This window comes from Scyliorhinus torazame, chromosome 2 (assembly GCF_047496885.1).
Source record: "Scyliorhinus torazame isolate Kashiwa2021f chromosome 2, sScyTor2.1, whole genome shotgun sequence".
Classification (NCBI taxonomy): Eukaryota; Metazoa; Chordata; class Chondrichthyes; order Carcharhiniformes; family Scyliorhinidae; genus Scyliorhinus; species Scyliorhinus torazame.
In genome coordinates this window covers 149,225,520-149,251,797 of record NC_092708.1, presented here as the reverse complement: position 1 = coordinate 149,251,797, position 26,278 = coordinate 149,225,520, and the positions used below count along the sequence as shown (strand labels likewise).

General features: G+C 49.4%; 1 protein-coding gene across 1 annotated transcript in view; it reads right to left on the bottom strand.

Annotated features, from left to right (window-relative positions):
• The window catches only part of ankar (ankyrin and armadillo repeat containing), a 397,884-nt gene that overhangs the window by 218,673 nt on the left and 152,933 nt on the right, over positions 1 to 26,278 (bottom strand). The window contains exons 8-9 of the mRNA XM_072494724.1: positions 24,072 to 24,273; positions 20,671 to 20,879 (exon numbers count right to left, since the gene is read on the bottom strand). Of these exons, the coding sequence (XP_072350825.1) occupies positions 20,671 to 20,879; positions 24,072 to 24,273 (411 nt within the window). The remainder of the gene's footprint in view (positions 1 to 20,670; positions 20,880 to 24,071; positions 24,274 to 26,278) is intronic.

Here is a 26,278-nt window from a genome sequence, read left to right as displayed (position 1 = left end):
GTAGATATCCGATACCTTTCCCTTTCCCACCCCCGTTCTGGAAACTATCCTGTCCTGTAACCCCTGTGGTGGCAGGAGCGGAAAGGTCGGAACCTGCCTTCTCAAAACCATCCATACCTGCAGATACCTAAACCTGCTGGCAGTTCAAATTTCTGCTCCAAATCCTTCAAACAGGGGAAGATCCCATCTATAAATAAATCTCCCATCCTCTTGATCTCTGCTCTCTGCCATCTTCGAAACCCTCCATCCAGCCTTCCAGGTACGAACCAATGGTTATTGTAAATCGGAGCCCAGACCGATGCTCCCTCCACTCTCCTATATTTCCTCCACTGCCCCCAGACTCTCAGGTACTCCACCACCACCGGGCTTGTGGAGTACCGGGCCGGCGTGAACGGCAGAGGTGCCATTATCAGTGCCCCCAGACTTGTGTTCTTGCATGATGCCGCCTCTACACGCTCCCACTCCTACCCTCTCCCCAATACCCACTTCCTAATCATGGCTATATTTGCCACCCAGTAGTAGTTACAAAAGATCGGCAGTGCCAACCCACCCTCCCCCCCCCCGGCTACGCTCCAGACACACTTTCTTCACTCGCGGGGTTTTACCTGTCCACACAAAGCCTAAAATGACCCTATTTACCTGTTTAAAAAAGGCCCTCAGGATAAAGAGAGAATGCAGTGAAAAACGAACAGAAATCTGGGGAGGACCGCCATTTTCACAGCCTGTACCCTCCCCGCCAGTGACAGTGGGAGCATGTCCCATCTCCTAAAGTCCTCTTTTATTTGCTCTACAAGCCAGGACAAGTTTAGCTTGTGCAATGTCTCCCATTCCCATGCCACCTGGATTCCCAGATAGCAAAAGCTCCTTCCCACCACTCTAAACGGCAGCTCTCGCAGTCTCCTTTCTTGCCCCCTCGATTGGATTGCGAACATCTCACTTTTCCCCATATTCCATTCATACCCCAAAAACTGACCGAATTCCCCTAGGATCCCCACAATCTCCCTCATCCCCCCTAACAGGTCAGAAATATATAGGAGCTGGTCGTCCATCTAAAGTGAGACCCGGTGTTCCACCCCCCCCCCCCCCCCCACCCCCCCAACCCCGGACCAGCCCGCTCCAGTTCCTTGAAGCTCTTAACGCCATCGCCAATGGCTCTATGGCAAGAGCAAACAACAGCGGGGAGAGGGAACACCCTTGCCTTGTCCCTCGGTGCAGCTTAAAATAGCGCGACCTCAACCGATTTGTTCGCACGCTTGCTACTGGTGCCAGATATAGCAACCACACCCAATCAATGAAGCCCTGTCCAAACCCGAACCTTCCCAACACCCCCACAAATAATTCCACTCCACCAGGTCAAAGGCCTTCTCCGCGTCCATAGCAACCACCACCTCCATCTCCCCCCTCTGAAGGCATCATGATAATGTTTAGGAGCCTTCTAACATTGGCCGTAAGTTGCCTGCCCTTCACAAACCCTGTCTGGTCTTCCCCTATCACCTCCGGAACACAGTCCTCTATCCTTGTGGCCAAAGTTTTAGCCAGCAGTTTGGCATTCACATTCAATAGGGAGATTGGTCTGTATGACCCGCATAGCTCAGGGTCCTTCTCCCACTTCAGAATCAATGAGATCGAGGCCTGCAACATTGTTGGGGGAAGGACAACCCGCTCCCTTGCCTCATTAAATGCCCTCACCAGCAGTGGGCCCAATATCTCTGAGAATTTCTTGTAAAATTCCACTGGGTAGCCGTCTGGTCCCGGGGCCTTACCCGACTGCATGGCCTCCAGCCCCTCCATTATTTTCTCAATTTCAATTGGGGCCCCCAGCCCTTCCACCAGGCCTTCCTCCACCATGGGGAACTTCAACTGACCCAGGTACTGCCTCAACCCCTTCAATCCAGCTGGGGGTTCCGACTCATATGGCTTGCTATAAAACTCCTTAAACACCGCATTCAACCCTACTGGGTCCAAGAATTCCCACTTCTGTCCTTTACTCTCCCTACCTCTTGGCTGCCTCCCTTTTCCTCAGCTGATGTGCTAGCATCCTACTGGTCTTCTCCCCATACTCATGTACCGCCTCCCTCACCTTCCTCAATTGCTCCACTGCCTTCCCTGTAGATAACAGCCCAAACTCCATCTGTAGCCTCTGCTGCTCCTTCAGCAACCCTGCCTCCGGGGCCTCCGAATATCTCCTATCCACCTGGAGTATCTCCCCAACCAGCTTATCCATCACTGCTCGTTTCATCTTTTCTCTATGGGCCCGTATCGAGATAAACTCCCTCCCTAACCACTGCCTTCAGAGCTTCCCACACAGTTGCTGCCGATACTTCCCCCGTGTCATTTATTTCCAAATAGTTCTGGATGGACTTGCTCACCCGCCCTCATCTGCTAATAGTCCCACATCCAACCTCCATAGCGGGTGCTGGCCTCTCTCCTTACTCACCCGTAAATCCACCAAATGTGAGACATTGTCCGACACAGCGATCGCCGAATACTCAGTATCAACCTTCCCCGTCAGAAACGCCCTGCTCAGGATAAAAAAGTCGATCCGAGAATATACTTTGTGCACATGGGAGAAAAAAGAAAACTCCTTCACTCTTGGCCATCCGAATCTCCATGGGTTTACCCCCCCCCCCATCTGCTCCATGAACGTCTTTAGTTTCTTCGCTATGGCTGGGACCCTCCCACTGATCCAACCCTGGGTCAATGACCGTATTAAAATCTCACCCCATGATCAGCTTATGTGACTCTAGGTCCACCTAACGCCCACCTCATAAATTCCACATCGTCCCAATTTGATGCATTGGTCAAGCTTCCCACTCACCTTGATGTACCTGCCCACCGCGTCTGACACAATTATCCCTGCCTCAAATGCCACCCGTTTGTTGATCAGGATTGCGACCCCCCCTGGTCTTAAAGTCCAGCCCTGAGTGAAATACTTGGCTGACCCACCCCTTCCTCAGTCTGGTCTGATCTATAACCTTCAGGTATGTCTCTTGTAACATTTCCACATCCGCCTTCAGTCCCCTCAAATGCACGAACATGCGAGCCCTCTTAACCAGCCCATTTAGTCCGCTGATGTACCAAGTGATCAGCCTGGTCAGGGGGCTTCCCCCCACCCCCCGCCGATCAGCCATCAACCTTCTTAGGCCAGCATCCAGCTCACATCCCTCGCCTCCTCGGGCCCGCCTCGATCTCCCTTTTGTCCCCCAGCAACAGTTCCTACCCTGTCAGCAGAGCAGCTCCCCCCACCCCTCCCCCTCCTATTAGCAGCACCACAATCCCAGTCCCCCATACCAAGCTTATCACCTGCTCACCCCCCCTGCGCTTCCATGAACTAACTCACCTAGCTAGCCTGGTAGCTCCCGCCCATGGCGCCAGACACCCTATCTCCCTATTGTTCTCCCTCCTACCCCCCGCTTGGACATACATATTCAGAGCATCACAGTCCCCAGTAAACAAACAGGAGAAAAAATACCTTCACCCATCACCCACCAGAACAGAGTTAAATTACATTTCTGAGCAACTGCTCAAACATCTGAACAAAACGAAAACCAAAGGAAAAAAAAGGAAGGGGCATAAAACAAGAATAATCCCTTGTTGCAAAGAGTACTGCATATCCAGAACCTCATATAAATAACTTCAAAACAGATTGCCCCGCAATGCCCTCCCCCTATGTTCAGTGTCCTTAGACCCCTGCCAGCTTTTTGTCCTTGATAAAGTTCATTGCTTCATCCGACGATTCAAAGTAAAGTTCCTGGCTCTCAAACATGACCCACAGACACGCTGGATATAACATCCCGAACTTCATTCCCTTCTTGCAGAGGGCCGATTTTGCCCTATTAAATCTGGCTCACCTTTTGTTTTTAAAAAAATATATATTTATTAAAGTTTTTTAACACAATTTTTCTCCCTTACAAACAATAACCCCCCCCCCATAACAAAAAAAACCGAGAAATCGTGCAGAGCAAGATATATACATGGCAAAATGATATATTTACATAGCTTTGTACACTGGCCCTCACCCGTACGTGCCAGTTTCCCCAACCCTCCATGTTATCTCTTGCTCATCCACCCTCCCAGGCAGTCCTCCCTCCCCCCCCCCCCCCCCCCCTCCCAGGACATCCCCCCCCCCCCCCCCAAGGTTGCTGCTGCTGCTGACCGACCTTCCTCTAACGCTCCGCGAGATAGTCTAGGAACGGTTGCCACCGCCTGTAGAACCCCTGCGCAGACCCTCTCAAGGCAAACTTAATCCTCTCCAACTTTATGAACACAGCCATATCATTTATCCAGGCCTCCAGGCTGGGGGGCTTCGCCTCCTTCCACATTAGCAAGATCCTTCGCCGGGCTACTAGGGACTCAAAGGCCAGAATGCCGGCCTCTTTCGCCTCCTGCACTCCCGGTTCGTCCACTACTCCAAATATTGCTAACCCCAGCTTGGCTTGACCTGGACTTTCACCACCTGAGATATTGCTCCCACCACTCCTCTCCAGAACCCCTCCAGTGCTGGGCATGACCAAAACATATGGACATGGTTCGCCAGGCTCCCTGAGCACCTTCCACATCTGTCCTCTACCCCAAAGAACCTACTCAACCTCGCCCCCGTCAAGTGCGCTCTGTGGACCACCTTAAATTGTATCAGGCTGAGCCTGGCACATGAGGAGGAGGAATTAACCCTACCTAGGGCATCAGCCCACAGACCTTCCTCGATCTCCTCCCCCAGCTCCTCCTCCCATTTACCCTTCAACTCTTCTACCAGCGCTTCCCCCTCTTCTTTCAACTCCTGGTGTATTTCCGACACCGTGCCCTCCCCGACCCATACACCCGAGATCACTCTATCATGAACTTCTTGTGCCGGGAGCAACGGGAATTCCCTCACCTGTCGCCTCACAAAAGCCCTCACCTGCATATATCTAAAGGCATTTCCCGGGGGTAACTCGAACTTCTCCTCCAGTGCCCCTAGGCTCGCAAACGTCCCGTCGATGAACAGGTCCCCCATTCTTCCAATCCCCGCCCGATGCCAGCTCTGGAACCCCCGTCCATCTTCCCCAGGACAAACCGGTGGTTACCCCTGATCGGGGACCACACCGATGCTCCCATTGCACCCCGGTGCCATCTCCACTGGCCCCAGATCCTTAGCGTTGCTGCCACCACCGGGCTCGTGGTTTACTTTGTCGGCGAGAGCGGCAGCGGTGCCGTCACCAACGCCCCCAGGCTCGTTCCTTTACAGAACGCCATCTCCATCCTCTTCCATGCCGCCCCCTCTCCCTCCATAACCCACTTGCGGATCATCGCCACATTTGCTGCCCATAAGCTCCCCAGGTTTGGCAGCGCCAACCCTCCTCGGTCCCTACAGCGTTCCAGGAACCCTCTCCTTACTCTTGTGGTCTTATTCGCCCACACAAACCCCATAATACTCCTGCCTACTCTCTTAAAAAATGCCTTAGTGATCACGATGGGAAGGCACTGAAACACAAACAGAAACCTCGGAAGGACCACCATTTTGACCGACTGCACTCTACCCGCCAGCGAGAGCGGAAACATGTCCCATCTTTTGAAATCCTCCTCCATTTGCTCCACCAACCTCGTCAGATTCAGTTTATGTAGGATCCCCCAACTCCTGGCTATCTGGATCCCCAGATACCGAAAGCTCCCCTCCGCCCTCCTCAGCGGTAGGTCCCCTATCCCTCTTTCTTGGTCCCCCGCCTGTAATACAAAGAGCTCACTCTTCCCTACATTGAGCTTATAGCCCGAAAACTCCCCAAACTCCCTTAGAGTCTGCATGACCTCCACCATCCCCTTCATTGGATCCGCCACGTACAGCAACAGGTCATCCGCATATAGCGACACCCAATGCTCTTCTTCCCCTCGGACCACCCCCTTCCATTTATTAGACTCCCTCAATGACATGGCCAATCGTTCAATCGCCAATGCGAACAACAGGGGGTACAGGGGGCACCCCTGCCTCGTCCTTCGGTACAGTTGAAAGTACTCCGATCTCCGCCGGTTCGTCACTACACTCGCCATCGGGGCTCTGTAAAGGAGCTTAACCCAATTGATAAACCCTACCCCGAACCCAAACCTACGCAGCACCTCCCAGAGGTACTCCCACTCTACTCGGTCAAAGGCCTTCTCCGCGTCCATAGCTGCCACTATCTCCGCCTCTCCCTCCTCTGGTGGCATCATTATCACGTTTAAGAGCCGCCGCACATTGGTGTTTAGTTGCCTGCCCTTTACAAATCCTGTCTGGTCCTCGTGGATTACCCCCGGGACACAGTCCTCGATCCTCGTGGCCAGCACTTTTGCCAGCAACTTTGCATCCACATTGAGGAGCGAGATCGGCCTGTACGATCCACATTGCAGTGGGTCCTTGTCCCGCTTTAGGATCAAATAAATTGTCGCTTCCGACATTGTCGGGGGCAGGGTCCCCTCCTCTCTTGCCTCATTAAAGGTCCTCACCAGTAGCGGGGCCAACAGGTCTGCATACTTCCTGTAGAACTCCACCGGGAATCCGTCCGGTCCCGGGGCCTTCCCCGCCTGCATGCTCCCCAAACCCTTGCTCAGCTCCTCCAACCCAATTGGTGCTCCTAAACCAGCCACCTCTTGCTCCTCCACCCTCGGGAATCTCAGCTGATCTAGGAATTGTCTCATCCCCTCTTCCCCCGCTGGGGGCTGGGATCTGTACAGCTCTTCATAAAAGGCCTTGAATACTTCGTTTATTTTCGTCGCACTCCGAACCGTGGCTCCCCTTCCATCTTTGACTCCCCCTATTTCCCTCGCTGCCATCCTCTTATGGAGCTGGTGTGCCAGCATCCGACTAGCCTTTTCCCCATACTCGTAGGTCGCCCCCTGCGCTTTCCTCCACTGTGCCTCCGCCTTCCCTGTGGTCAACAGGTCAAACTCCGTCTGGAGCCGTCGTCTTTCCCCAAGTAATCTTTCCTCCGGGGCCTCTGCGTATCTCCTGTCCACTCTCAAAATCTCCCCCACTAACCTCTCCCTTTCCATACCCTCTGTCTTCTCCCTATGAGCCCTAATGGAAATTAGCTCTCCCCTGATCACCGCCTTCAACCCCTCCCATACCACCCCCACCCGCAACTCCCCGTTGTCGTTGGCCTCCAAGTACCTTTCGATACACCCCCTCACCTTCCCACACACCACCGCGTCCGCCAGCAGTCCCACATCCAGCCGCCACAACGGGCGTTGGTCCCCCTCCTCTCCCAGCTCCAGTTCCACCCAGTGCGGGGCATGGTCCGAAACGGCTATAGCTGAATACTCCGTCCCCTCCACCCTTGGGATGAGCGCCCTACCCAGAACAAAGAAATCTATCCGGGAGTAGGCTTTGTGTACATGGGAGAAGAAAGAAAATTCCCTGGCCTGCATCCTTGCAAACCTCCATGGGTCCACTCCCCCCATCTGATCAATAAACCCCCTAAGTACCTTGGCCGCCGCCGGCCTCTTTCCAGTCCTTGATTTGGAGCGGTCCAGTGCTGGATCCAACACTGTATTGAAGTCCCCTCCCATTATCAGGCCTCCTATCTCCAGGTCCGGAATGCGCCCCAACATGTGCTTCATGAATCCTGCATCATGGACTTCCGGGTGCGGCGATGACCAGCTAAGTCGCACGTTTTGGCAGCTCCCGGTGGAACGGACTTTTGGGCTCTTAATAGGAGCCCCAACGGCAATTTTAACGGCTAAAAACACTGTGCGGTAAACCAGAAGGGAATTCTCCCTGGACACGGATGGAAAAAGGAGAGGAAAGTGGCCGGATTGCGGAGGATCCTCTAGAGCAGCGGCAAGGAAGGCAAGCACAAAGCAAGATGGCGTCGGAAGGTGGCCGTCTAGTATGGGGCCCTGACCAACAAGAGTTCCTGCGGCGCTGTGTGGAAGAACTTAAAAAGGAGATGAAGAAGGAGCTGCTGGCCCCAATATTACAGGCGATTGAAGGGCTAAAGGAGGAGCAAAAGACCCAGGAGCAGGAGCTTCGGGTCGTGAAGGCAAAGGCCGCTGAAAATGAAGACGAAATACAGGGCCTGGTGGTGAAGACAGAGGTGCACGAGGCACAACACAAAAGGTGTGTGGAAAGGCTGGAGGTGCTGGAGAATAATGCGAGGAGGAAGAATTTAAGGATTCTTGGTCTTCCCGAAGGTGCGGAGGGGGCGGACGTCGGGCATATGTGAGCATGATGCTTCACTCGTTAATGGGATCGGTGGCCCCGACGGGCCCGTTGGAGGTGGAGGGAGCTTATCGAGTTATGACGCGAAGACCGAGGGCTGGAGAAATACCTCGAGCCATAGTGGTGAGATTTCTCCGATATAATGACAGAGAGATGGTCCTCAGATGGGCGAAGAAAACTCGGAACAGTAGGTGGGAGAACGCGGTGATCCGCGTATATCAAGATTGGAGTGCGGAGGTGGCGAGAAGGAGGGCGAGCTTTAATCGGGCCAAGGCGGTGCTTCACAAAAGGAAGGTCAAATTTGGAATGTTGCAACCGGCAAGACTGTGGGTCACACACCAAGGGAAGCACCACTACTTTGAGACAGCAGAAGAGGCGTGGACATTTATTGTGGAGGAGCAGTTGGAATAGGCGGGCCAGAAAAAGAACGTTTGGGACAAAATGGTGGGGTGATTACGTGGGGTGAAGGGGGGGAAAAAGGGGGAAGGGATGATCTCTCAAGTTGTTAATCTTGCGACCTTGTAGCTTTTCTCTCTTCCCCATGTCGTGGGGGGGGGGGAGGATGAGGAATTGTGGGCGCCGGCCATTAGGGGTGGGGCCAAATGGGAAACGCGGGCTTTGTTCCCACGCTATGGTAATCATGGCGGGAACAGGGAAGCAGGAAGGAGGGGGCCTCGCACAGTGGGGGCCGAGGTCACGGGGGGAAGCCGAGGTCAGCCAGAGTTTGCTGACTTCTGGGAGCAACATGGGGGGTGCAATTACGCTAGAAAAGGATCTAGCGGGGGGGGGGGGGGTTAACTGGGTTGCTGCTGCTGGGGAGAAGGGGGAGCTGGTACGGGGTGGGGTGGTCGAGGTGGGAGGGCGCCGTCGGGGGGAGATACAGCTACGTGGGAACCGGGTGAGGAGCTGGATTAAAAAAGGGGATGGCTAGTCGACAAGGGGGGGGGGGGGGGGGGGGGGGTAAAGAGCCCCCCGACCCGGCTGATCACGTGGAACGTGAGAGGGCTGAACGGGCCGATCAAAAGGGCACGGGTACTCGCACACCTAAAGAAATTAAAGGCAGATGTGGTTATGTTGCAGGAGACGCATTTGAAACTTATAGACCAGGTCAGACTACGCAAAGGATGGGTGGGGCAGGTGTTTCATTCGGGGTTAGACGCAAAGAACAGGGGGGTGGCTATATTAGTGGGGAAACGGGTACTGTTTGAGGCAAAGACCATAGTGGCGGATAGTGGGGGTAGATATGTGATGGTGAATGGCAGATTGCAAGGGGAGGCGGTGGTTCTAGTGAACGTATATGCCCCGAACTGGGATGATGCCAATTTTATGAGGCGTATGTTGGGACGTATCCCGGACCTAGAGGCGGGAAAGTTGGTAATGTGGGGAGACTTCAATACGGTTTGGACCCAGGGCTGGACAGATCGAGGTCCAGGACCGGGAGGAGGCCGGCTGCAGCTAGGGTGCTCAAGGACTTTATGGAGCAGATGGGAGGAGTAGACCCCTGGAGATTTAGCAGGCCTAGGAGTAAGGAGTTCTCGTTTTTCTCCTCTGTCCATAAAGTATATTCACGGATAGACTTTTTTGTTTTGGGAAGGGCGCTGATCCTGAAGGTGACAGGTACGGAGTACACGGCTATAGCTATCTCGAACCACGCTCCACATTGGGTGGACCTGGAGATAGGGGAGGAAAAAGAACAGCACCCGCCCTGGAGAATGGACATGGGACGATTGGCAGATGAGGGGGTGTGTTTAAGGGTGAGGGGGTGTATTGAAAGGTACTTGGAGCTTAATGACAATGGGGAGATTCAGGTGGGAGTGGTCTGGGAGGCGTTGAAGGCAGTGGTTAGAGGGGAGCTGATATCTATTAGGGCACATAAAGGAAAGCAGGAGGGTAGGGAAAGGGAGCGGTTGCTGAAAGAACTTTTGAGGGTGGACAGACAATATGCGGAGGCACCGGAGGAGGGACTGTACAGGAAAGGCAAAGGCTACATGTAGAATTTGACTTGTTGACTACGGGTAATGCAGAGGCACAATGGAGGAAGGAACAAGGTGTACAGTATGAATATGGGGAGAAGGCGAGCCGGTTGCTGGCCCACCAACTGAGGAAGAGGGGAGCAGCGAGGGAGATAGGGGGGGTGAGAGACGAGGAGGGAGAGATGGAGCGGGGAGCGGAGAGAGTGAATGGGGTGTTCAAGGTATTCTACGAAAGATTATATAAAGCTCAGCCCCCGGAAGGGAAGGAGAGAATGATGTGCTTTCTGGATCAGCTGGAATTCCCTAAGGTGGAGGAGCAGGAGAGGGCGGGACTGGGAGCACAGATTGAGATGGAGGAGGTAGTGAAAGGGATTGGGAGCATGCAGGCAGGGAAGGCCCCGGGACCAGACGGATTCCCGGTGGAATTTTATAGGAAGTATATGGACTTGCTGGCCCCGCTTCTGACGAGAATCTTTAATGAGGCTAGGGAAAGGGGGCAGTTGCCCCCGACTATGGCAGAGGCAAAGATATCGCTCCTCCTAAAGAAGGAAAAAGACCCGCTGCAATGCGGGTCCTATAGGCCCATTTCTCTTTTAAATGTGGATGCTAAGATTCTGGCCAAGGTAATTGCGACGAGGATAGAGGACTGTGTCCCAGGGGTGGTTCATGAGGACCAAACTGGGTTTGTGAAGGGGAGACAGCTGAATACAAATATACGGAGGCTGCTAGGGGTAATGATGATGCCCCCGCCAGAGGGGGAAGCGGAGATAGTGGTGGCGATGGATGCCGAGAAAGCATTTGATAGAGTGGAGTGGGATTATCTGTGGGAGGTGCTGAGGAGATTTGGCTTTGGAGATGGGTATATCGGATGGGTACAGTTGCTGTATAGGGCACCGATGGCGAGTGTGGTTACGAATGGACGGGGGTCTGATTATTTCCGGCTTTACAGAGGGACGAGGCAGGGGTGTCCCCTGTCTCCGTTATTGTTTGCACTGGCGATTGAGCCCCTGGCCATGGCACTGAGAAGTTCCAGGAATAGCAGGGGAGTGTTTAGGGGAGGAGAAGAACACCGGGTATCTTTGTATGCGGGTGATTTGTTGTTGTATGTGGCGGACCCGGTGGAGTGGATGCCAGAGATAATGCGGATACTTGGGGAGTTTGGGGATTTTTCGGGGTATAAATTGAACATGGGGAAAAGTGAGTTGTTTGTGGTGCATCCGGGGGAGCAGAGCACGGAAATAGAGGATTTACCGCTGAGGAAGGTAACAAGAGACTTCCGATACTTGGGGATTCAGATAGCCAAGAATTGGGGAACCTTACACCGGCTTAATTTAACACAATTGGTGGAACAGATGGAGGAGGACTTCAAGAGATGGGACATGGTGTCCCTGTCACTGGCGGGTAGGGTGTAGGCGGTTAAAATGGTGGTTCTCCCGAGATTCCTCTTTGTGTTTCAGTGCCTCCCGGTGATGGTCACGAAGGCTTTTTTTAAGAGAATCGAGAAAAGCATTATGAGTTTTGTGTGGGCCGGGAAGACCTCGAGAGTGAGGAGGGGGTTCTTGCAGCGTAGTAGGGATAGGGGGGGGGTTGGCACTACCGAGCCTAAATGATTATTACTGGGCCGCCAATATTTCAATGGTGTGTAAGTGGATGGGAGAAGGGGAGGGAGCGGCGTGGAAGAGATTGGAGAGGGCGTCCTGCAAGGGGACCAGCTTACAAGCAATGGTGACGGCACCGTTGCCGTTCTCACCGAAGAAATATACTACAAGCCCGGTGGTGGTGGCAACATTAAAAATTTGGGGGCAGTGGAGACGGCATGGGGGAAGGACGGGAGCCTCGGTGCGGTCCCCGATAAGAAATAACCATAGGTTTGTTCCGGGGAGAATGGATGGGGGATTTGGAGCATGGCAAAGAGCTGGGATAGTACAATTGAGAGATCTGTTCGTAGATGGGACGTTTGCGAGTCTGGGAGCGCTGACGGAAAAATATGGGTTGCCCCAAGGGACTGCATTTCGGTATATGCAACTGAGGGCTTTTGCGAGGCAACAGGTGAGGGAATTCCCGCAGCTCCCAAAGCAGGAGGTGCAGGATAGAGTGATCTCAGAGACATGGGTGGGGGATGGTAGGGTGTCGGACATATACAGGGAAATGAGGGACGAGGGGGGATCATGGTAGATGAGCTGAAAGGGAAATGGGAAGAAGAGCTGGGGGAGGAGATTGAGGAGGGGCTGTGGGCTGATGCCCTACGTAGGGTAAACACGTAGTCCTCGTGTGCCAGGCTAAGCCTGATACAATTCAAGGTTCCACACAGGGCGCATATGACTGGAGCACGGCTCAGTAAATTTTTCGGGGTAGAGGATAGGTGTGGGAGATGCTCGAGAAGCCCAGCGAATCACACCCACATGTTCTGGTCATGTCCGGCATTACAGGGGTTCTGGGTGGGAGTGGCGAAGGTGCTTTCGAAGGTGGTGGGGGTCCGGGTTGGGCCAGGCTGGGCGTTGGCTATATTCGGGGTTGCAGAAGAGCCGGGAGTGCAGGAGGCGAGAGAGGCTGATGTTTTGGCCTTTGCGTCCCTAGTAGCCCGGCGCAGGATATTGCTTATGTGGAAGGAAGCCAAACCCCTGGGCGTGGAGACCTGGATAAACGACATGGCAGCGTTTATAAAGTTAGAACGGATCAAGTTCGTATTAAGGGGTTCGGCTCAAGGGTTCACCAGGCGGTGGCAGCCGTTCGTCAACTCCCTCACAGAACGATAGAGGGAATGAAAAAGAAGGAAAAACAACAGCAGCAACCCAGGGGGGAGGGCGGGGGGGGGAGGGAGGGGGGGAAGGATCCGGGCGGGCTCCTAGGGATGTCATTGTACCTGTATAGACATTTGTTATAGGTAATGTATATTGGACTGTTGGATTGTATCTTTGGAGAGTAACTATTTTTGACAAGGCAGTTGCCATTTAGTTTTGTTTTTGTTTCTGTTTATATATTATTTATTTACTTGTTTAAAACTGGCCATTGTTATTTATATTGCTTAATTGTTGTTTAAAAGAAAAACTATGTACTGTTATGTTTGGCCAAAAAATCTTGAATAAAATATATTTAAATAAAAAAGAATCCTGCATCATCCCAGTTCGGGGCGTATACGTTTACCAACACCACCCACGTCCCTTGCAGCCTACCGCTCACCATTACATATCGCCCTCCATTGTCCGCTACAACAGTCTTGGCCTCAAATGACACCCGCGTTCCCAATATTGCTGCCCCTCTATTCTTCGCGTCCAGTCCCGAGTGGAATACCTGTCCTACCCATCCCTTTCTTAACCTGACCTGGTCCGCCACCTTCAGATGTGTCTCTTGGAGCATGGCCACGTCCGCCTTCAGTCCCTTTAAGTGCGCGAACACTCGAGCCCTCTTCACCGGCCCATTCAGGCCCCTCACATTCCACGTTATCAGCCGGATTGGAGGGTCTCTCACCCCCCCCACGCCCCGCCGACTAGCCATCTCCTTTTCTGGGCCAGTCCCGTGTCCACGCCTCCCTCACCCGCCAGTCCCCCAGAGGGGGGACCCCTGTCCCGACCACCTCTTCTGTGTCCCATTCCCTTTCGGCCAGTGCAGCAGCAACCCTTTTCCCCCCCCCTTCCCCCCCTCCCCTCCCCCCCGCTAGACCCCTGTCTAGCTTTTTTGCTCTCCCATGTCACTCCCGTAAGTCAGCTGACGCCTGCTGACCCTGGCTTCCCCCGCCTTCCCATTGACCTCCCCGCGTGGGAGTCTCCCAATCCATATGCATTCCTTTGTTCCCCTTCCCGCCTTTCTTCCCGCGCGCGGGAAAAAACCCCGTGCTTTCCAAACCCCGCTCCGACCCCTCTGGCGCAGCTCCTGTCGCGGCCTTGTCTCTCTCCCCCAGCCCATGTAACATTTCCTGCGCGTAATTGACCCCCTATATACAACAACCATCACACATCAAACCCCAAAACATCCCCCCCCACCCTCACAAACCCTCAGTTAGAGTCCAACTTTTCGGCTTGTACAAAGGTCCACGCCTCCTCAGGCATTTCAAAGTAATAGTGTTGGCCCTTGTATATGACCCACAGTCGCGCTGGCTGCAGCATTCCGAATTTCACTTCTTTCCGGGACAACGCCGCTTTGGCCCGGTTGAAACCCGCTCTCCGCTTTGCAACCTCCGTGTTCCAGTCCGGGTATATTCGGATCTCTGCATTGTCCCACTTACTGCTCCGCTCCTTCTTGGCCCATCTCAGGACCCACTCTCTGTCCGTGAACCGGTGGAACGTCACCACCATCGCCCTTGGCGGCTCATTTGCCTGGGGCTTCTTCGCCAGCACCCAATGTGCCCCGTCCAACTCCAGCGGCCTCGAAGGGGCCTTCGTGCCCATCATCGTCTCGAGCATCGGGCTCGTGTATGCCCTGGCATCAGCCCCCTCCACTCCCTCAGGGAGACCCAGGATTCGCAGATTCTTTCTCCTCGACCTGTTCTCCAGGTCTTCGAGTCTTCCCGCCCACCTCTTGTGTAGCGCCTCGTTCTGCTCCACTCTCACCGCCAGGCCCACGAGCTCATCCTCGTTCTGACTGACTCTTTTCTGTACCTCCTGGATCTTAGCTTTGTGGGCCTTCTGCTTGATCCCAAGTCCTTCAATTGCCGAAAGCATAGGCGCCAACATCTCTTTGCACATCTCCTCACGCTGCTCCTCGAAGCAGCGCTTGATGAACTCCTGCAGCTCCCCTTTGTCCCTGGCCACCGCCATTTTGTTTTCTTTCCCTCGCTTCTCCCGTTGCTCCAGTGCCGCTCCTTTGGCCATTACACTTCTGGTCCGTTTCATAGAAGTTGGCAGTGTTTGCTTCACCAGTCAGCCCCAAAAAGTCTATGGAAACTCCTGAAAAAGGTCTGAGAGTCGGTTCCAGACGGGTGCTGCCGAATGCGCGACCTACTCCTCCATGGCCGCCACCAGAAGCCTCGTCCCCGCCTCTTCAATGGCCTTGGTAGATCCTTTCACAGTTGTTCCCTCTGCTGCTAGAATTCACCTTTGATAGTCAAGTCAGATTGCAGCTTTAAGCTTGCCCTTCCCCCGCCTGCATGCTGGAAGAGGCCTCTGTTTATTGCTGCAGATCAAACCAAATCCTTCACTGTTTCTGCCGGGTCTGGCAGCCAAAAGACACAACAGTCCTGGGGGACACCGTCAGGGGAATGCTGCTGTCTTCTTCCCACACCGGGAAATGTCAAACAAATGCCGTGGGGGCCCTGTAAAAGAGCCCAAAAGTCCGTTCCAAGCGGGAGCTGCCGAATATGCGACCTAGCTCTGCATAGCCGCACCCGGAAGTCCCCTGGCTCACCTTTTGGACAGTTCCGCGCTCAGGTCCTGGTAGATGCACAACTCACAGTTCTCCCACTTGCAGCTCTGTATCTGCCAGGCTCAGTGCAAAATCTGTTCCTTGTCCACGAACCAGTGCATCCGCACCACCATCGCCCTCGGCGGTTCGTTCGTTCGCAGCTTCCTCGCAAGCGCTCTATCCTCCTCCAAGGGTCGAGGAAACGTCCCCTCTCCCATCAGCTTTTCCAGCATACTTCCACATATGCCCTCGCGTCCGATCCCTCACTGCTCTCCGGAGGCCTACGATCCTCAGGTTCAGTCTCCTGGACCTGTTCTCCAAATCCTCCACCTTCTCCTGCAGTCTTTTCTGGTGGTCCTTCATCAGCCCCACCTTGGCCTCCAATGCAGTTAGATAGTCCTTGTGCTCGGACACCTTTTCCTCCACCTTCTGGATCACCTATCCATGGGCTTCTAGCCCCTGTTCCACCCAATCAATCGGTGCCTTAATCGGGTCTAGCATATCCTTCTTTAGCTTGGCAAAGCTCTCCTTGAAGAACTTCACCAGCTGTACCGTCGACCACTGTGCCACCACAACAAAATCCTGCGCCCCTGCCGTGCTTTCCTGTACTGCCAGTTCTGCACACGCCTTCTTTAGACCATAAGACATAGGAGCAGAATTAGGCCACTCAGCCCATCGAGTCTGCTCTGCCATTCAATCATGGCTGATATTTTCTCATCCCCATTCTCCTGCCTTCTCCCCATAACCCCTGATCCCCTAATTAATCAAAAACCTATCTATCTCTGTCTTAAAAACCCCAGTGAATTGGCCTCCACAGTCTTCTGCGGCAAAGAGTTCCACAGATTCCCCACCCTCTGGCTGAAGAAATTGCTCCTCATCTCTATTTTAAAGGATCATCCCTTTAGTATGAGATGGTGTCCTCTGGTTCTAGTTTTTCCAACAAGTGGAAAAATCCTCTCCACGTCCACTCTATCCAGGCCTCGCAGTATCTTGTAAGTTTCAATAAGATGCCCCCTCATCCACCTGAACTCCAACGAGTGCAGACCCAGAGTCCTCAAACATTCCTCATACGACAAGTTCTTTATTCTAGGGATCATTCTTGTGAATCTCCTCTGGACCCTTTCCAAGGCCAGCACATTCTTTCTTCGATACGGGGCCAAAACTGCTCACAATACTCCAAATGGGGTCTGACCAGAGCCTTATATAGCCTCAGAAGTACATCCCTGGTCTTGTATTCTAGCCCTCTTGACATAAATGCTAACATTGCATTTGCCTTCTTAACTGCTGACTGAACCTGCACATTAACCTTAAGAGAATCGTGAACAAGGGCTCCCAAGTCCCATTTGCTTCTGCTTTCCAAAGCATTTCCCCATTTAGAAAATAGTCTATGCCTAAATTCCTCCTTCCAAAGTGCATAACCTCACACTTTTCCATATTGTATTTCATTTGCCAGTTCATTGCCCACTCTCCTAGCTTGTCCAAGTCCTTCTGCAAGCCCCCTTGCTTCCTCAATAACACCTGTCCCTCTACAGATCTTTGTATCATCTGCAAACTTAGCAACAGTGTCTTCAGTACCTTCTTCCAGATTATTGATGTATATTGTGAAAAGTTGTGGTCCCAGCACAGACCCCTGAGGCACACCACTAGTTACCGGCTGCCACCCTGAAAAAGACCCCTTTATCCCCAACTCTCTGCCTTCTGCCAGTCATCCAATCCTCTATCCATGGCAGGATCTTACCCTGAACACCATGTGCTCTTAACTTATTGAACAATCTCCTATGCGGCACCTTGTCAAAGGCCTTCTGGAAATTTAAATAAATCACGTCCACTGGTTCTCCTATGTCTAACTTCCTTGTTATCGCCTCAAAGAACTCTAACAGATTTGTCAGACACGACCTCCCTTTGACAAAGCCACGCTGACTCAGTCCTATTTTATTATGTACTTCCAAGTACTTCGCGATCTCATCTTTAATAACAGACTCTAAAATCTTACCAATGACCAAAGTCAGGCTAACTGGCCTATAATTTCCCATCTTCTGCCTCCCTCCCTTCTTAAACAGTGGTGTTACATTAGCCACCTTCCAGTCCTCTGGGACCCTTCCTGCCTCCAGTGATTCCTGAAACATCATCACTAATGCCCCCACAATTTCCTCAGCTATCTCTTTTAGGACCCTGGGGTGTAGTCCACCCGGTCCAGGTGACTTATCCACCTTCATACCTTTCAGTTTCCTCAGAACCTTCTCCTTAGTAATGGTCACTACACTCACCTCTGCCCCCTGGTTCTCCTGGAGCTCTGGCATCCCACTGGTGTCTTCCACCATGAGGACTGATCCAAAGTAACTATTTAGTTCATTTGCCATTTCTTTGTTTCCTATTATTACTTCTCCAGCCACATTTTCTCGTGGTCCAATGTCTATTTTTGCCTCTCTCTTACCTTTTATATATTGAAAAAAATTCTTCCTATTTTCCTTTATATTACTAGCTAGCTTGCACTCATACTTCATCTTCTCCCCCCTTATTGCTTTTTTGGTTGTCCTCTGCTCGCTTTTAAAGGCTTCCCAATCCTCTCGTTTCCCACTAATCCTTGCCACTCCGTATGCTTTTTCTTTAGCCTTTCCTCGACTATGTCTCCTTGTAAGGCCACTTCTAGTCCACTACTCCATATACTGGTGGGGAATTTCTCCCCACTGTCTCACTCTCTGCTGATCATTCCAATAAAATTCTGACAAAATCGGGAGAAAAGCTACAGAAGCTCCATCACAAGCGGAGCTACCAAATGTACGACTTCCTACTCCATGGCCACCACCGGAAGTCGATTTCTGAACTTCTGTTTGTAGGCTTCTGACACTATTCATAAGCATTTTATATGGCTTTCTGCACCACATCATAATCCCAGAGACCTCTTCTGATAATGAGGCAAACACATCACGAGCTCTACCTACTGACTTTGTTTGAACCAACACCACTCACTTGGTCTTTGGCCATTTCAATTGTTCAGCTACTTTCTCAAAGGATATAAAGTACGCTTCAACATGATTTTCATCGAATCTTGGCAAGGCTTGTATATATTTAAAAATGTCCCTATTGAACCTTTGACTAGGGGGTATTTTTTCTTCCCCTAAAACTTCCTCAGCTCCTGCCTTTGCCGCCAACACTTTATATTGTTGCTCTCCTTGCAGTGCCAGTTTCCGAAGTTCAAATTCTGTTTCTTTTTCCTTTGCTTCATTTGCCTTCTCCATTTCTCTCAGTTTTTGTTGCATTTCCAATTCTTTCATTTTTAATTGGATTCAAGCTAATTCTAATGAATTAGACTGTGTTACTGGTAAGTTTAATTTTTGAGCTATGGTTTGTATTATCTCTGCCTTCTTTACCCCTTTTGGAAGGGTTAACTGCAGTTTCTCTGCCAAACTCAACAGCTTTGCTTTTGATTCCTGCTTCATCTTGGACCCCATTTCTATCCCAAGTTCCTAATATCTCCCTGTCATGACACGTTGAACAAGTATTTTGTGTCTGTTTTCACAGTAGGAGACATAAATTACATACCAGAAATGGAGTTTAATCAAGGGACTTAAGGAACTATATGAGCAGAGAAAAAATATTAGGAAGCTTGAAGGATTAAAAGTGACAAATCTCTAGAATCTGATGATGTATATCTTAGGTGTCTGAAAAAGGAAGCTGTGGAGATAGTCAATGCAATGGTTTTGATTTTAAAAAAATTACTAAATTCTATTTTAATTCCAGCAGATTCAAAGTTTGCAAATATAGCATCATTATTCAAAAAAGGAGGGAGAGAAGAACTAGGAAGTTTAGGCTAGTTAGCCTGACAGTTGTCAGCAAAATGCTGGAATTTATTCTTCAGGAAGTCTTATCAATGCACCTAGGGATCATAGTACGATCAGACAGAGATAACATGATTTTACGAAAGGGAAATTGTGATTGATAAATTTATTAGAGTTTTTTGAGAATGTTACTAGCAGGACAGATAAAGGGGAATTGGGTACAACCTGAGCTGGAGTATGGCATTCAACTCTTGGCACTATACTTTATTAATAATAATAATAATCGCTTATTGTCACAAGTAGGCTTCAATGAAATTACTGTGAAAGCTCCTAGTTTAGGAAGGTGCTTAGTATCTGAGAGACTGTGGAGGAGAGATTAACCAGAATGGTACCAGGAATGAAGGATTTCAGTTATGCGGAAAAACTTGATTAGCTTGGACTATTCTCAGAACTGAAAAAAGGGGAGATTTGATGGAGGTATTCAAAATCATGAAGGATTTTGAAAGAGTAAATAAAGAATAACTGTTTCCAGTGACAGAAGGGTTAATAAACAAAGGACGTGGATTTAAGCCATTGCTAAAATAACCAGAACCTTCCTGAGGAAATTATCGTTTGCACAGTGGTTGTTGTGATCCAGAATGTACTACTAAAGGAATGCTGGAGCCATTTTAATAACTTTCAAAAGTGAATTCGATAAATTTTTAAACAGAAAACTTTTTCAGAGAAAGCAGGGAAGTAAGACTAATTGGTGGCTCCACCAAATAACTGGGACTGGTATGGTGGGGTGGGTGGAGGGTGAAAGGTCTCCTTTTGTGCAGCATGATTCAATGATTGACTGCACCCATGTATATGGTCAGTACCAGTATGCCTTGTGGGGCCAGGGTTACCATCCTAACTAAGGTGGGATTGGAGACTTACTAGGAGGCTGGAATGGGATAAACCAGAGTCTTCAAGATTTAGAACAAGTTTTAATTTCAATTTTAATTGCTGCCTTTGACTTAGGATATATGAGAGTTTACCTCAATGTGTAATAACAGGATCATTGGTTCATAGATTTTCAGAGCTACATCATACAGGTTCACGTGTGAAGAGTGGCTATTTAGACAAAGTACTGGAGGATGCCTGGCAACTGTGCCTGGCATAATGCTTTGAGAAGTGGGTCAGGAGGTGAAAATGTAGGTAAAAAGTCATAAGAGATAACATACCACATTTACAAGAAAAATGCACTATGGAAAGCACTTAGGTCTATGTTTCTATGATACCTTCACAGTAAAGTCAAAACATTGCAACTTTCCCAATATGAAAAAAATATCCAATACTTTCTCAAAAATCCTCTTTTTAAGTTCATGAAAATCAATTGCATCTTTAGGAAATATAAACCTTATGAATTCAGGTCAAAGAAGCAGATACATGCCTTTCAGGAGTTTCCAGACGTGTAGCTCTGGGATATTGTGCTCAATTAAGTACTTGAGGATTTCTGTGTGGGAGTAGAGTGCTGATAAATGAACAATATTGTTATTTTCGCTGTCAATCTTTGTTAAGTTGGCTCCAAGTGATAGTAAGTATTGAAGTGCATCAAATGCACCTGCCATCGCAGCAAGCAAGAGTGGAGTTGAGTGATATCTAAACAAAAAGGAAAATCAGAATGCTTTCACAAACTACCAGCAAAAAAGTTGTGGAACCAATTTGGGGGAAAGTCATTATCTAGGCTAATTTTTTACGTAACTTTGTGAACACTACAAATAATATTCTGGGCGAAGGTTGGTGGTGAGGGCTAAGGTGGGAAGAGAGCTTATATTTATTTATTTATTTTGAACATTGTTAAGAAGTTTCTTTAAATTTCACAACTGCCATCCATTGTACTATCCCCAAACATGTAATTAATGTTATACATCCTTGATATCATACCTGAACCATAGATAAACTTGCAAACACAAATTTACCCCAGTCCATCATAGAGATATCTCCTTCCAATTCTATAATATAGCTCAACTACCCATTGGCTCAAGTCATCTGCTGCTGAAACCTAATCCATGCCGTTGATAATTCTAGGCTTGATTATTCCGAAGCACAGCTGGCCGATCGTCAATCTTCCATTTGCCAGAAACTGGGCTCTCCAAAACTCTGCAGCCTGTATCCTAACTTGCACTAGTCCCTTACATCCGTCACTCTGAGTTCACTAAGTTACATTGGCTCCCTATCTGGTCACAGAATCACAGAATAATACATCATCAGAGACACTCGGCCCATTGAGTCTGCACCGATGCATGAAAAACACCGGACATGTCTACCTAAACCCATTTACCAAACTTGGCCCATAGCCTTGAATTTTATGACGTGTCCAGTGCTTATCCAGGTACTGCCTTCACTACACCCCCCCAGGCATGCATTCCGGATGATCATCACCCTCTGGGTAAAAAAGGTTTTCCTTAAATCCCCCTTAAACCTCCTGCCCCTCACCTTGAACTTGATTCCCATCAAAATAAGGGGAAGTAGATTTAGGACTGAGTTTAGGAGGAATTTCTTCACCTGAAGGGTTATCAATCTATGGAATTCCTTGCCCAGTGAAGCAGTAGAGGCTCCTTCATTAAATGCTTTTAAGATAAAGATAGATAGTTTTTTGAAGAATAAAGGGATTAAGGGTTATGGTGTTTGGGCCGGAAAGTGGAGGTACACAAAAGGTAAGCCATGATCTCATTGAATGGTGGAGCAGGCTCGAGGGGCCACATGGCCTACGCCTGCTCCTAGTTCTTATGAACCTTCAATTAAGGGGAACAATTGTTCTCTATCCACCCTGTCCATGTCCCTCATAATCTTGTACACCTCAATTTTTAAATTCTCAGATTTGTTTGAAACCCTTCCATGGCCTCCCTCCACACATCCCCCACCTCACCTTGGGCTGGATTCTCCGTTTTTGGGAATATATCCCCGCGCCATGGTGAAAACTGTGGTCTTTTACGCCAGGAAAACTGGCATCAAAAGGCCACAGATTCACCGTCTTGCAGGGGGCTAGCAGGCAGTTATCATAGAGCTTGCAGCTCTAGCTGCCGATACGGCTCCCCGCACTTCTGGGTCCAAGGCCGCGCATGCACACTGTGGCGGCCTCCAGCGGCCGCGCCGTGCTTCATGGCGGATTCTGCCCGCGGACCTGGACCGTTGAAATAGTGCCCCGCATCAACCCCTCACCCGCCCCGGACAGCCTGCACATATAGTCCCCAGTCCTGAATGAAGCGCCCCCTGCCCTACGATCTGCCCTCCCCTAACTGTGGCGGCCCTGCACTGAGTCCGCACCCGCCAAGCGAGCATGACTAATGGTAGGACCATGTTAGAACCATGGCGTTGGGAATTCAACTGATCGGGGACAGAGAATCGCGAGGCGGGCCTCAGGCAATGGCCTGAGGTGGTGGATACTCGGCGTGCATACTCCACGAGTACGCTGATTTTTGGGTGGCGGGAGAATTGCAAAACTGACGGTGGTCCCGATTTTGTGCGCGAAAACGGATTCTCCGCCCCGTCGCCAAACGCTATTTTGGCATCAGAGTGCGGAGAATCCAGCCCCTTATCGCTACAGTATTCTATAATATCCTCCAGCCTTTCAATCCTCTGACATCACTGCACTCTGTCATGATATGCAGGCACACACACACACACATAATGATATACAGACAAGCAGCTAATGGACACAGAGAACAGGACATGACCAATAAGCAGGCAGGACACTCAGAGGTGGGATCTGACTATAAAAGACACGAGGCACTCACACTCTGCCTCTTTCCACTGATGAACATCTAGAGAGTCAGTCAAGGGTGTTGTTACAATCTCACACCTCCACTATGTGGCTAAGAGCTAGTCTGGTTCAGTCAGACAGAGTAACCACACTTAAGTTAGCAGAGAGTCGAACTCACAGAGAACTGTGCTAACTGTGCTATTAGTTCAATAAACCTGATTGAACTAACTTCAAGGTCTGGAGTATCTTTCGATCTAAACTGCATCCAGTTGCAGCCAGTGTTAGACCAGTGTACCTAACACGATACACTCCTCCAATTCTGGCCTGTTGCACTTCCCAATTTTAATCATGTCAACTTCGGTGCTGTGCCTTCAGCTGCCTAGACTCTAACCTCTGGAATTCCTTCTGGAAACCTCTCTTTTTAACTCTCCGATAAGATATAAAACCTAGCTCATCTGCATTTCCTGATGTGGCTAGATATCAAATTTCCTTTGAAGGACTAAAGCTATGGGAGGCAGGCTTGAAAGTGGAGTTAAGGCCATGAATAGATCATCCATGATCTTATTGAATGGTAGAGCAGGCTCGAAGGACTCCTATTTCTTATGTTCTTTGATAACTCTTCTATGAAGAGCAAGACCATTTTACAATGTTAAATGTGTCATCTAAATGCAAGATGTTATTTTGCAACTATAACTCATTAGAGACATTTGTCTGTTTATTCTCTTCCCTGATAGGAAGTTGACTAGTGGCCTTTGCAATCCAATGTTTTATAAGCAAGACTCTGGGTAAAAGGGAATGTTGAGACCCTTTCACATAAAGACAGATCCAACAATACTTGCTTTTTTGTTGCTTTCACATTAGTTCAAAAGCATAAAAGATAGAATCAGCTTGCAGTAAAAATTTTGAACTGCTTCTTAAATAAAAATATCAAATATTTTAAATTTATGCCATGAAACACAGTGTTAGAATTTTATGGATTTCTCACTATTTATGATGTAGCTACATAAAAGCACATGCAGTACAATATAGGCTCTAGATATTTTGTAGTTTGTTATTTGACACTGATAGGTAGATTATTGAACACTTACTCAGCTGAAGTCTCCAACTCTAGAAATTTGGGTTCCTTTCTATACAGAGCCCTAATGCAGGAAACATTGTCGTAAAATGCAGCAAAATGCATAGCTGTCCAGCCTCGTTCATCAACCCTTGTGTGATCTGCCCGCAGGGCCAGTAGGCAGGTCAGTACACCAAGTGACCCACATTTGGCTGCCATATGCAAACTAGTTGGGCCTACAAGAAAAGCAATTACAAGCTAAAGTTAAAAAGAAGCTCTGATATTGTACTTGTTTGAACAATAAATGAGTAGATTTTCAAAAGGTGTTTGATAAGATGCCACAAATGTAGTTGTTACACAAGATTAGAGCGCATAGGATGCGGGTGAAATAATGATTTGGATGAGAATTAGTTCAAAACAGATAAAAAAGAGTAGGAATAAACAGGTAGTTTTCGAGTTGGCAGATTGTAACTAGTGGAGTGCTGCATGATTTGTGCTTGGGCTGCAACTATTTACAATCTATATCAAAGACTTAGATGAGGGGACCGATTTTAATGTGCCCAGATCTGCTGATGATACAAAGCTAGTAGGGAAAGTAGGAAGTGAGGAAGATGCAAGGCTGAAAAGGGATATACCAGATTAAGAGGGTGGCAAGAAGGTGAGATTGTGATGTAAACATGGGGTGATAGGTTTCCTCCCCTAGACCTTGCAGGACCACAACTGGCTGCCCCTCCCACTGCATGCAAATGCCCATAGAAACATAGAAGCAGGAGTAGGCTACTTGGACCTTGGAGTTTGCTCCACCATTCAATAAGATCATGGCTGATCTAGTTGTGGCCTCAGCTCTAATTTCCTTGACTCGGGGCTGCATAGTGGCACGGTGGTCAGCACTGCTGACTCACAATGCCAGAGACCCGGGTTCAATTCTGGCCTCGGGTGACTGTGTGAAGTTTGCACGTTCTCCCAGTGACTGTGTGGGTTTCCTCCGGGTGTTATAGGTTCCTCCCACAATCCAGATGTGCAGGTTAGGTGGATTGGCCATGGTAAATTGCCCCTTAGTGTGCAAAAAGGTTAGGTGGGGTTACTAAGTTCTCTTTCCAAGGGTTGGTGCAAACTCAATGGGTCGAACGGCCTCCTTCTGCACTGTAGAGATTCTATGATTCTATTCTTGACTCCTTTACCTAACTAAAACTCTCTTAAATAAATGCAGCCTCCACTACTTTCTGGGAAAGAGAATTCCACACACCAATAACCCTTTTGGTAAAAAATGTTTCTCCTCATCTCTGTTTTAAAAGGGAGACCTCTTATTTTTAAACTATGTCCCCTAGTTTTAGTCTCCCGCAGAAGAGGAAACATCCTCCAGGTAGCATATCAAGTCTTCTCAGGATTTTACATGTTTTAATAAGATCATCTCTCATTCTTCTAAACTCCAATGGGAATAGGCCTAACCTGTGCAACGTTTCTTCATAAGGCAACCCTTTTATCCCAGGAATGACTCCGTGCACTTTCTCTGAACAGCTTCTAAAACAATTATATCTTTCTTAAAAATTAGACCAAAAATACACATAGTACTTCAGATGTGGTCTCACCAAGACCCTGTACAAACAGCTGCAGTAAAATCTCCCCATTTTATATTCCATTCCTCGTGCAATAAACACCAACATTGCATTTGCCTTCCTAATCACTTGCTGTACCTGTGACCTAACTTTATATGATTCATGTATAGAGCCCCCTAGATCCCTATGTATCATTGAGTTCTGAAATCTTTCTCTATTTAAATGGTATACTTTTCTATTCTTCATGCCAAAGTGAACAAGTTCGCATTTACGCACGTTATACGCCATCTGCCAAAGTTTTGTCATTCACTAACCTGTCTACACATTCTATACCTCCTTTTGGAGCTTACTTTCCTTCCTATCTTGGTGTCATTGGAAAATTAAGCTGCCGTACAGTCGCTAACTTCACCCATGTCATTGATATGGATTGTAAATAGTTGAGGACCCAGCACAGATCCCTGTGGCATTCCATTAGTCGCAGTTTGCCAATCCGAAAAAGACCATTTTATTCTTACACTCTGCTTCCCGTTAGCCAACAAATCCTTTACCCATGTGAATATGTTACCCAGTACACCATGTGTTCTTATCTTGTGTAGCAACCTGTGATGTGGTTCCTTACCGATACATTTTTGAAATCCAGATACATCACATCCACTGGTTTCCCTTTATCCACCTTTAATGTGAC